This window comes from Propithecus coquereli, unplaced genomic scaffold, assembly GCF_000956105.1.
Source record: "Propithecus coquereli isolate 6110/MARCELLA unplaced genomic scaffold, Pcoq_1.0 Scaffold243, whole genome shotgun sequence".
Lineage (NCBI taxonomy): Eukaryota > Metazoa > Chordata > Mammalia > Primates > Indriidae > Propithecus > Propithecus coquereli.
In genome coordinates, this window is record NW_012147986.1 from 117,305 (window position 1) to 129,327 (window position 12,023).

General features: G+C 39.0%; 1 protein-coding gene across 1 annotated transcript in view; it reads right to left on the reverse strand.

The window, feature by feature from the left end:
- Positions 1-12,023, reverse strand: part of ALMS1 (Alstrom syndrome protein 1) — a 172,005-nt gene that overhangs the window by 84,460 nt on the left and 75,522 nt on the right. The window contains exon 13 of the mRNA XM_012646415.1: positions 840-1,081. Within this exon, the coding sequence (XP_012501869.1) occupies positions 840-1,081 (242 nt within the window). The remainder of the gene's footprint in view (positions 1-839; positions 1,082-12,023) is intronic.

The following is a 12,023-nucleotide window of genomic DNA, read 5'->3' on the forward strand; positions in this document are numbered from 1 at the left end:
CCTTCATTTGGAGAAGAATGGAAATTTAATTGTTCATTTTCCTGGTATTTGCCCAAAAAGGAAAAGAATTTACAATTTACTCTAATTCTAAATGTTATATGGTATAAGCACCATCAAAATATCATAGAAACCATAGCATATAAAATACTCTAAATATAGACTTAATGGTGGCAATTACTAACTGTTCACAAAATCCATTTCTTCTTCGTCCCGGAAAACAGAGCTAAACTATATTCCTAGCCACTGAAAAATGATTGGGGCCGCTTCCAGAACTGGCTTATAAAAACCTCCCATATATGCTCTACCATGCTTTTTGTTCCTTCCTGTTGACTGTGAATGTGAATCCAAGATAATCTAAAGCTTCATGTGTTAAAGACAGCAGGGCAAACAGTCCACCTGGGTCCTTGGTGATTGTTTTATAAGCAAGAAATAAACTGCTACTGCGTTTACACTATCATATGTTTTTGCATCTATTTATTATAGTACATAACATTACTCTAATACAAAATGCCAATAATTTACCTGTCTACCTAAAAGCAAATCTCAATTATTTTTAAGTTACTATGAACTACTTGGATTCTTACTGCAAATATGATGAGACAAAAATAAGTCAATCACAAGCAGAATGAGTTCTACCTGTTGTTAACTCTACTAGAAATTAAGATAAAAATATAATAAATCATATTCTCCTGATAGCTATAGAAATGACATAATCATGTGGATCCTAATTTTTAAATCAAAATTAGGTTTTCTGACTAGAAAGACACAATCACAAATTTCTAAGATAATTACACGTAAGAGTTGGTATAATGACCTAAAATGCAATCACATTCTCTTACCATCTGTGCCACGAGAAAAAGTAATTTGTTGAACTGAAGATGAGGAAGCAAACTTTCTAGGAGCTTTGTTTAGCTTCTGGGAACTAGTCTCAGGAATTTCACGTCCACGATCTTTAGCATTAATAAAAATCTCAGACGAAAACATGGTCTTTTCTGGACTTTCTGTTGTTATTTGAGTGACTGCATCAGATGACAATTTTCCAGGGGAGGCAGAAAATGAGGTCTTAATATTCTGTGACGATCTGAACAAAAAAGGGAAAGAACACAGCAGGTCATATCCTCAGCCTATCAAAACTCGAAATCTCTTTCCAAAAGTGGTTTTAAGGAATATTTATGGTTTCAAGGAATATTTAAGTAGCTATAAGAATATTTTGTGGACATACCAATCCCAAATGTTGTCAAGGTGTTTCTATGGTACCCTTCATTTATTATAATGTGATGATGTATATATTTACTTTTATTTTAAAACCTATTTTTTTTTGTTTTTTGAAAAGACCTATTCTTTTTATTTTTTTTATTTTCTTATAATTTTACTTTTTTTATTTCAAAATATTATGGGGGTACAAATATTTTGGTTACATATAATGCCTTTGCCTCACCCAAGCCAGGGCTACAAGTGTGCCCTTCCCCCATACAGTGCCCTCCACATCCATTAGTTGTGAGTTTACCCAAAACCTACTTTTAATTTTAATTTAGAATGCCGTTATATAATTTAGCTGAGGAAACAGTATTTTTCAGTTGAATTGAAAATACGTTCTTTTTTTTATAATTACTGTCCACTATAAATTAGGGGACTGTGCTAAATGCATAGACTGTACAAAGATAAACAACAGAGCCTCAAAGAGTTTATATTTCAATGGGGGAACCAGAAATTTTCAGAGTTATAGTTAGTATCAAGAATTATAGAGAATTCATATTAAGACAGAGTGGAACAAATAAATGACTGAATAAATAAATAACTGGGAGAAGAAACAAATTTTGCTTAAGAAGAATTCCAAATAGATGTAGATACCTCCCACCAAAGAAAGTAACGCTTTATCTCCCCCTCTTCCCTTGAATATAAGCTAGACTGAGTGACCAGATTTCAAAGCATGGAGTATAAAAAGGTAGAAACAGTAAGTTCACAGTGGAGACATCTGACAAACATCGCCATACGCAAGTGACCATGGTTAACATCACCAGTGATGATGTGGGTATCACACATTCCTCGCTATGTGAGAGAGGGGGCACTTCACCTCTGTGGTATTCTTTCTCAACCACGAAACTCCAGCCAAACCCAAACTGAGGGACTTTCCACAAAGTACCTTAACAGTGCTTGTCAAAACATGAAAAACAAGGAAGGAATGAGGAACAGCTACAGACCACAGGAAGCTAAGAAGACATGACAACTGTCTCAATCCATTTGAGCTGCTATAACAAAATACCATAGACCGGGTGGTTTATAAACAACAAAATTTATTTCTTACAGTTCTGGAGGCCGGGAAGTTTAAGATCAAGGCAGTGGCAGATTTAGTGTCCAGTGAGGGCCTGTTTTCTGGTTCATAGATGGTATCTTCTCACCTATGTCCTCACATAACAGAAAAGACTAGGTAGCTCTCTGGGGTCTCTTTTATAAGGGCACCAATCTTACCCATGACCCTCATGACCTAATCACCTTCCAAAGACCCTACCTTTAAATTCCATCACATTGAAGATTAAATGCAACATATCAATTTTGGAGGGACACAAATACTCAGACCACAGCATTCTGTCCCTCGCCCCTCAAAATTCATGTCCTTGTCACATGAAAAATGCATTTATTCCATCGCAACAGCCCAGTATCAACTTTAAAGTCTAAGTCCAAAGTCTCACCTAAATATCATCTATTAATAAATCAGATAAGGGTAGAGTCAAGGCATGATTCATCCCGAGGCAAATTCCTCTTCAGCTGTGAGCCTATGAAATCAAACAAGTTATGTACTTCCAAAATACAATGGTGGGACAGGCATAGGATACACATTTCCATTCTAAAAGGGGGAAATGGGAAGGAAGAAAGGGATAAAAGGTCCTGAGCAAGTCCAAAACCTTAAAACTCAACAATAATCTTCCTTGATTCAAGGCTCTCCCATCCAGGCCCACTGCAGTGAGGGTTCTGCCTTCTGGACACACTGGGGTGGCAGTCTTGCCCCGATGGCTTTGGGTAGCCCACCCCTACTGCAGTTCTCTGTGCCTGGGTCACACACCTACAGCTTTCCTGGGCTGAATTACACTCAGGTGGCTCTAATGATTTGGTGTCTCAGGGTGGCCCTATCTCTACGGCTCTGCTCACCATTGCTCTTGGAGGGTGGTTCTTTTTGGTGGTCCTACTCCAACAGTAACTTTCTGCCTGAGCTCCGTGGCTCTCTGGGGCAGCTAGACCCCCAAAGCTTAAATGGATACAGCACACACAGTACTGGGGTGTGCCAGAGCCACACCTATGGTGGTCAAGGAGTGTGGTGACAAACTATAAGGAGCACAGCGTAGAGGCAGCACTGGGCAGTGGTCTCACTGGTGCCTGTGGCCCCTCCTTTGAAATTGTTCTGTCCCCCAGGCCCTCAAACTCTGGCCTGTGATGGGAGTGGCAGCCTCGTGATCTCCAAATGCCTTCAGGTCATTTTTCAGTTATCATGATGAATAAAACCTGGCTCATCCATACTAATCTCATCAAATGGTCACTTGGTCACATTATTGGTGTTCTCTCCTAAACATACCTTCTTATTTTTCACAATATGGACAGGCCAAGAATTTTCCAAATCTCTAAGTTCTACTTCCTTTTTGATTAAAATTCTATCTTTAAATCATTTCTCTCTTCTCACATTTTACTATTAGCATTTAAGAGAAGCCAAGCCACACCTTCAACACTTTGTTTGGAAATTTATTCAGCCAAATAAACTATTTCGTCACTTGCAAGCTCCACATTCCACAGAGCACCAAGACGTAACACAATTCAGCAAAGTTCTTTGACGCTTTGTAACAAGGAATGCCTTTCCTCCATTTTCAAGAACGTGTTCTTTATTTCTGTCTGAGTCCTCATCAAAATGGCCTTTGCCATCCATATTTCTACCAACATTGTATTCACAATCACTCATGTGATTGTGGCTTTTCTGAGGTTTTTCTACAGTTTTCCTCCTCTCCTGAGTCCTGACCAAAATCATCCTTAACAGTCTATTCACAGCAATGTAGGCTCTTACTAGCATATACCTCAAAATTCGTCCAGCCTCTAACCATTTCCCAGTTCTAAAGCCACTTTCACTTTTTTAGGTATGTTTACAGCAGCACCCCCACTACTTGGTACCAATTAGTCCATATGGGCTGCTATAACAAAATACCATAGGCTTGGTGGCTTATAAACAACAGAAATTTATTTTATTTCTCACAGTCCAGAGCCTGGTAAGTCCACGCTGGCAAATCTGCTATCTGGTGAGGGCCTGCTTTCTGATTCATAGATGGCACCTTCTTAGCATGTCCTCATGGTGGAAGGGACAAGCTAGCTCTCTGGGTCTAATCATAAGGGCACTAATCTCATTCAGGAGGGCTATCTCCTCATGACCTTATCACTTCCCAAAGGCCCCACCTCCAAATACCATCACATTGAGAATTAGGTTCAGTATATGAATTTTGGGGGGACACAAACATTTAGACCATAGCAACAATTAACTAAATGTAGGGTCCTGCAACAGAAAAAGGACATTAGTGGAAAAAGTGGTGAAATCCAAGTAAAGTCTCGAGATTAACAGTAACCTACAAATGTTGGTGTCTTCATTTTGACAAATATACTATGGTAATGTAAGATGTTAACAACAGGAGAAGTTAGGAGAGGGGTATAAGGAACTCTACTATGTTTAATCTTTTCTCTAAGCCTAAAATTATTCAAAAATAAAAAATGTTTATTTCAAAAAGAGAATAATGTTATATCATATGAACACAAATGCAAAAATCCTAAACAAAATGCTAGAAAATCAAATATAGTGTCTATGTGTGTGGACTGTGTGGTTGCTCTCATTTTATACACACACACGTGTGTGAGTGAGTCCCTACCAAGATGGTTTACCCTAGGAATGAAAGGTGAGTTAACATAAAAAAAAAAAAAAAAAGTGATTTGCCACATCAACAGAGGAAAAAATTCATATGATAATATCAATATAGTCAGTAAAAGCATTTGATAAAACTCAATAATTATGCATGATAGAAACTCACAGCAAAGGGAAACTACAAAAAACCCTAGAGCAACCACTGTACTTACTAGTAAAATGTTGAGAATGTTCCCTGTGAGATTAGGGACAAAACAAGGATACCAACTTATTCACTGTTTTATAATAGGTAAAGGTGTTAAATGGTATTGGGAGTAAGGCAGAAAAAAGTAGTAAGAGGTATAGACAAGAAAGGAAGAAATAATATTACTTTTCTTATTTGATATAATTGTGTACATAGAAAATACAAAAGAATCTACACATAACTTATTAGAATATACACAAATTTTTAGAAAAGTTTTGCCAGATATTAGATCAAAATTTTAAAAACCCATTAGATTTTTTAATATCATAAAAGTTATAAAATTAAAATGTAAATGTATCATAAAAATATCATCAAAAATATCAAATACCTAATAATAAGTATAATAAAAGACAAAAGAACCCTAAGTAGGACACTACAGCTGCCACAGACAGGGATTCCCCTATGATGGATCTGGGTAAATTGAAAACCTTCTGGAAAGGATTCACCATTCTAGATGCTATTAAGAACATTTGTGATTCACAGGAGGAGGTTAAAATATCAACATGAACAGGAGTTTGAAAGAAGTTGCTTCCAACCCAAATGGATGACTTTTAGGGGTTCAAGACTTCAGTGGAGGAAGTAACTGCAGATGTGGTGAAAATATCAAGAGAGCTAGAATTAGAAGTAGAGACTGAAGATGTGACTGAATTGCCACAATCTCATGAAGGGATGAGGAGTTGCTTCTTATGAATGAACAAAGAAAGGGGTTTCTTGAGATGGAATCTATTCCTGGTGAAGACGTTATAAACATTGTTGAAATAATAACAAAGGATTTCAAATATTACATAAATTTAATTGATAAAGCAGCAGCAGGGTTTGAGAGGATTGACTCTAATTTTGAAAGAAGTTCTATTATGGGTAAAGTTCTATCAAACATCATCACGTGCTACTAAGAAATTTTTAGTGAAAGGAACAATCAACATACGTGACAAACTTTACTGTTGTCTTATTTTAAGACATTGCCACAGCTACTCCAGCCTTCAGCAACCACCATACTGATCAGTCAGGAGCCATCAACGTTGAGGCAAGACCCTCCAACCAGCAAAAAAGATTATGACTCGCTGAAGGCTTAGATGATTGCCAGCATTTTTTAGCAATAAGGCATTTTTACATTAAGGTATATACACCGTTTTTTAAAGACATAATGCTACTACACACTTAATAGACTACAGTATTGTGTAAATATAACTTTTATATGCACTGGGAAACAAAAAAATTCATGTGACTAGCTTTATTGCAATAGTCACTTTATTGCCGTGGTCTAGAACCAAACCTGTAGCATCTCTGGAGTATACCTATAAACCTAAAGGCTTAAAAAGCTCAGCAAACTCCAAACAAGATGCACCAAAGAAATGTGTGTGCCTAGAAACTTTATCAATCTGCTAGGAAAAAAAATTAATCACAGAAAAATGATACACTGTTTCTTACTTATAGGGGAATAGTGATTCAAATTACTGTAGATTTTTTCATTAGAAACCAGGGAATTCAGAAGGAAGTAGAATATTCTTAAAGTGCTGCAACAAAAGAACTGTCCACACGATTCACGATCCATTAAAAAATCAATTAATTGGCCTCAATAAAAATTAAAAACTTTTGTTCTATGAAAGACCCAGTTAGGAGGATGAAAACACAAGTCACATACTGTGAGAAAATATTTGCAAATAACATATCTATAAAAAACTTATATCCAGAATATATTAAGCACTCTCAAAACTCAACAATAAGAAAACAAGCAACCCCACTTAAAAAGCACTTCAACAAAGAGGAAGATAAATAAGCACTTGAAAAGGTGTTCATCATAATCTGTTGAGATACCGCTGGACAACTGTAAAAATGGCTAATATATATTGACAATATCATATGTTTGTAAGGATGTGGAGTAACTAGACTGCTCATTTTTGCTAGTGGGAATGCAAAGTGATACAGCCCCTCTGGAAAAGTAGTCTAGCTTAGTTTAGTTCTAAACAATTCCTATAAAGTTAAATATACACCTATACCATATGACACAGGAATACTCCTATTTACTGTAGAAAAACAAAAACCTGTACATAAATGTTTATAGCAGCACTAATTTTAATGGCACCAAACCGGAAACAACTCAAATATCCTTCAATAAGTGAATGAATAAACAAACTGTAGTAATCTGTACAATGGAACTAGAATACAAAAGAACAATAAAACTAATATTATTGCTTTTAGTAGCACAATAAAAAGGAACCAACTTGTGATTCGCACAAGATGGATGAATCAAATTCATTCTGCAAAGTAAAAAAAGTCAGATCCAAAAGACTATTACATATCTTATGATTCCATTTTATGACATTCTGGAAAGGTATAACTATAGGAAAGAAAACAAACTAGGGATTGTTAGGGGTCAGAGGAAGGACTATCTCTAAAGGAATGACATGTAGGAATTTTTAGATTGATGGAACTGCTTATACATAACTGTGGCAATGGGTAGAATTGTATACCACAGAAAGAGAAGGTTAGTGTGTAAATTTTAAAAAGTCAACCAGGATTTGAGGCAAAGAGGGAGTGTAGAATGTGAATAATGAATCTAACTGTATGATAAATGAATCACATACTTATACTAAAGGGTATGGGGAAGAGAGAAGTTGACCTAAGAAGCTTTAGCAGCATTTTGACTAGATAATACAATGCTAAATTCAAAACTGTACATAAACACTGTACTCTAATTGAAGAACTTATTTCTCAAGTGGGTACAGGTTAGGAATTCTCAAACTACTTTATTTGTATACTAGGGTAAATATATTGCAGATAATGAGAGCCAGATTTACCACTATCGAAGAAAAAAGTTACAAATAAAGAAAGGGGATCTGTAGTTCTGGACTGCAGTCAGAGGTATCAATATGAACTCATAGTTTAAAAAAAAAGATACAAATACACAGAGAAAGTAATAGATATGGAAATGCATACAGATGTGAGTATATGCATAAGTTAACATACATACGTATTTTTCTTATTGACTAATGCTAGAAGCAGTAACATCCCAGCAACAATGAGCAAATCTGGTACTTAAATCTTGCTTTCTAAATACTATTCTCAAAAAAAAATAGATAGGATTTTTGGGGGCAACAGTTGGTTCCAGGTCTGGGCAGGGTGCAGAAGCCAACTTGAAAGTACTCTAGGCTGGGCGCGGTAGCTCACGCCTGTAATCCTAGCTCTCTGGGAGGCCGAAGCGGGCGGATTGTTTGAGCTCAGGAGTTCGAAACCAGCCTGAGCAAGAGCGAGACCCCGTCTCTACTAAAAATAGAAAGAAATTAATCGGACAACTAAAAATATATAGAAAAAATTAGCCGGGCATGGTGGCGCATGCCTGTAGTCCCAGCTACTCGGGAGGCTGAGGCAGGAGGATCGCTTGAGCCCAGGAGTTTGAGGTTGCTGTGAGCTAGGCTGACGCCACAGCACTCTAGCCCGGGCAACACAGTGAGACTCTGTCTCAAAAAAAAAAAAAAAAAAAAAAGTACTCTAAAACTGCGGTCCCCAACCACCAGGCCATGGACCAGTACTAGTCTATGGCCTGTTGGGAACTGGGCTGCACAGCAGAAGTGAGCAGCAGGTGAGCAAACAAAGCTTCATCTGTATTTACAGCCACTCCCCATCACTCGCATCATCGCCTGAGCTCTGCCTCTGTCAGATCAGGGCTCTCACTGATTCTGCATTATGGTGAGTTGTATAATTATTTCATTATATATTACAACGTAATAATAATAGAAATAAAGTGCACAATAAATGTAATGTGCTTGAATCATCCTGAAACCATCACCTCCACCTCTTGTCCATGAAAAATTGTCTTCTATGAAACAGGTCCCTGGTGCCAAAAAGGTTGGGAACCACTACTCTCAAAACCTAAAACTGGAACAACTTAAGCAATAAAAGAATAACGGTAATACTGGATTATAATCCAAAGAATGAAATAAACACTTGATCACATAGACTGGAGAAGATGGTGGACCAGAAGTAGCCCATGTGCTGCTCTCAAGGAAAGGATCAAAAGTTGCAGGTGGATGCCTACCTACAGACAGCTCTTCTTGGAAAGAACATTGTAAAACTCTAGAGAAGCGATGGGAGACATTCAGAGTGAAGGAGAAGGTGATGGGGCAATTTGTTCAGCAAGATCAAAGGGATCTGTGGGAAGGCATCCCCACGTGGGGACGTTCAAGAGGAGAGAGCCCTGGGGCTCCACGCTTACCCCACAGGCACCGCAGCCTGAGTCGTGAGGGGGCTGCCTCCAGCACTGCAGACCTCAGGACTGACTGGGGAACTGCTTAGAGTCTGTGCAGAGACACTGCACTGGAGAGCACACACAGCAGGGATCAGGTGACTGCCAATTCTGGGTATCTGTAGCTGATGCCATCCTGAGCTCTCAGGTGCACAGTGCCAGGTCTGTACAGGACTCAGCTTTGCAGCAGCAGCTCTCACATTACCTGCACTGTGCCAAGACGGAAGTGGGCAGAATGGACACTCCCCCATGCTATGCTCTCTGAGTGGGATCCAAGCATCTCTCCCCACCTTCCAGCATGGGATCTGAGCAAAGGAGATGCTTCGGGTACCACAGGCACCACCTAGGAAGCCTTGGACGATTGCTTCAGCAGGACCTAGGTGGAGGGGAGAACCCTGGATGTCCAGCAGCCCAGCCCACCTCTGTGGTCCCTGGGCCATTGGAACCGACTCACACTCAAAGCACTTGGCATCTGCAGCCCTCATGCCACTGCAAGAAGAGCCAACCACCCCTGCAGCTCTACCTCCATGGTTCCCAGTCCCAGGTGAGGCTCTCACTGTGCCCAGACCTAAAGTTATGTCCCTGTGGCTCCAGAACTCCCTCCAGGCCTGTGACACTACCTCTGAGATTCCAGCACTGCACATCTGGACCCCAAAACCCCACCCCTGAGTTTCCACCACTGCCGCTGGGCCCATGGAACCACCCCAAGGTCCAATGCTCTGCCAGGGACCCCCCAGTCTCGAGCCACCATTACACCTGGATCTGGTTCAAGCAAACGCCCACAGCCCAGACACCCAAGACCACTGCCTAGATAGTCTCACCCAGCTGCCACTGTCACCTCCACAGGAAGACCCCAGATGGAACAATCCCCCACAATGCCAGCCTCCATGGACAGGGTCTTACCCAGCCTCCAACTTCAACTTACAATAATCTGGGGAACAACTCACCACCCCCACATAAAGATCATCTAGCAACAGCTTGAATTGTGTCAATCACAGGGAAAGGAGACAGAATAGCTGCACTACAGGCTCTCAGTGCTCCTGCTCCTCCCCTGCTGGGTCAACATTCCACAGTAGGACACAAAAGTGCCATCTAGGGACCTCCCCTTCTTTTCACTAAGTAGGAGAGTTCCCAGCAAAGAAGAACAGGTGTCCTGCGAACCTCTTGCCCTGAATGAAGAAAAGAGGATTCAGATGAGAAGAAACCAGCAAAAGAACCCTGGTAACATGAAAAAACAAAATATTTCAACACCACTAAGGGATCACAATGGAGCTATAGTAGTAGACTCCAATCAAAAGGAAATTGTCAAAATGACAGAAATGGAATTCAGAATATAGATGGCAAATAAGATGAGTGAAATTGAAGAGAAAGTTGAAAACCAACAAAAAGGCGGCCAAGAAACATTTTGGGAAATCACTGATAAAAATGAAAAAGTCACTAAAGAGCTAGACAACATAAGAAAGGTAATAATAGAACATAAAGACATGAAAGAGTCATTTACGGAATTTCAAAACACAGAAGAAAGCTTCAATGATAGACTAAATCAAGCAGAAGAAAGAATCTCAGGAATTGAAGTGAAAGCTCTTGAGCTAACCTAGTCAGTAAAAGATGCACAAAATAAAGAGGAATGAACAATCAGATAAATATGAGACTATGCAAAGTGGGCCAATATATGAATTATAAATATCCCTGAGAGTGAAGAAGAAAGAGTAAAAAGCATGGAAAATCTATTAGAGGGAATTATTGAGGAAAACTTCCCTGTATCACCAGAGAGCAGACATCCACATATGAGATGGTCATCGAACACCACGAAGAGTCATAGCAAACAGGCCATCTCCAGGACACATAATAATAATCAACCTGGCCAAAGCGAAAATAAAGGAGAAAATTCTACAAGCAGCAAAATGAAAGCAAAAACTAACCTACAAAGGAAAACCCGTCAGGCTAACTGCAGACTTCTCAGAGGAGACCTTAAAAGCCAGAGGGATTGGGGCCCCATCTTCAGTATTTTTAAACAGAGCTACTAGCCTAGAATTTTATATCCTACAAAACTAAGGTACATAATTGATGGAGAAATAAAGACTTTTCTAGACAAGCAAACACTGAAGGAATCTGTCAGGACCAGACCTACAGGAAATACTCAGAACTGCATTATATATAGATCACCACAATAGATACTCAACAGTGTAAAACCACTCAAAAGCTATAGCTGACAGCTCATATAAAACAATAGCACAAGAGGGAAAAGAAAGCAATAAGGTACTACCCAACATGATGAATAGAACAGCATCTCAAATATTAACGTTAATGGTCTGAAAGCTCCACACAAAAGATACAGGTTGGTTGAATGGATGAAAAAATACAAGCTAAGTATCTGTTGTCTCCAGGAAACACATCTAACCCACAAGGACTCACACAAACTCAAGGTGAAGGAATGGAAAAAAATATCCCAGGCAAACTGAAACCACAAGAGAACAGGTTTGGCCATTCTTTTATCGGACAAAACTGACTTCAAATCAACAATGGTTAAGAAAAACAAATACGGTCATTATATAATGGTAAAGGGAGCAATTAAATAAGAAGACATTATAATCCTAAATATATATGTACCTAACACAGGAGCTCCCAGATTCATAAAGCAAATTCTA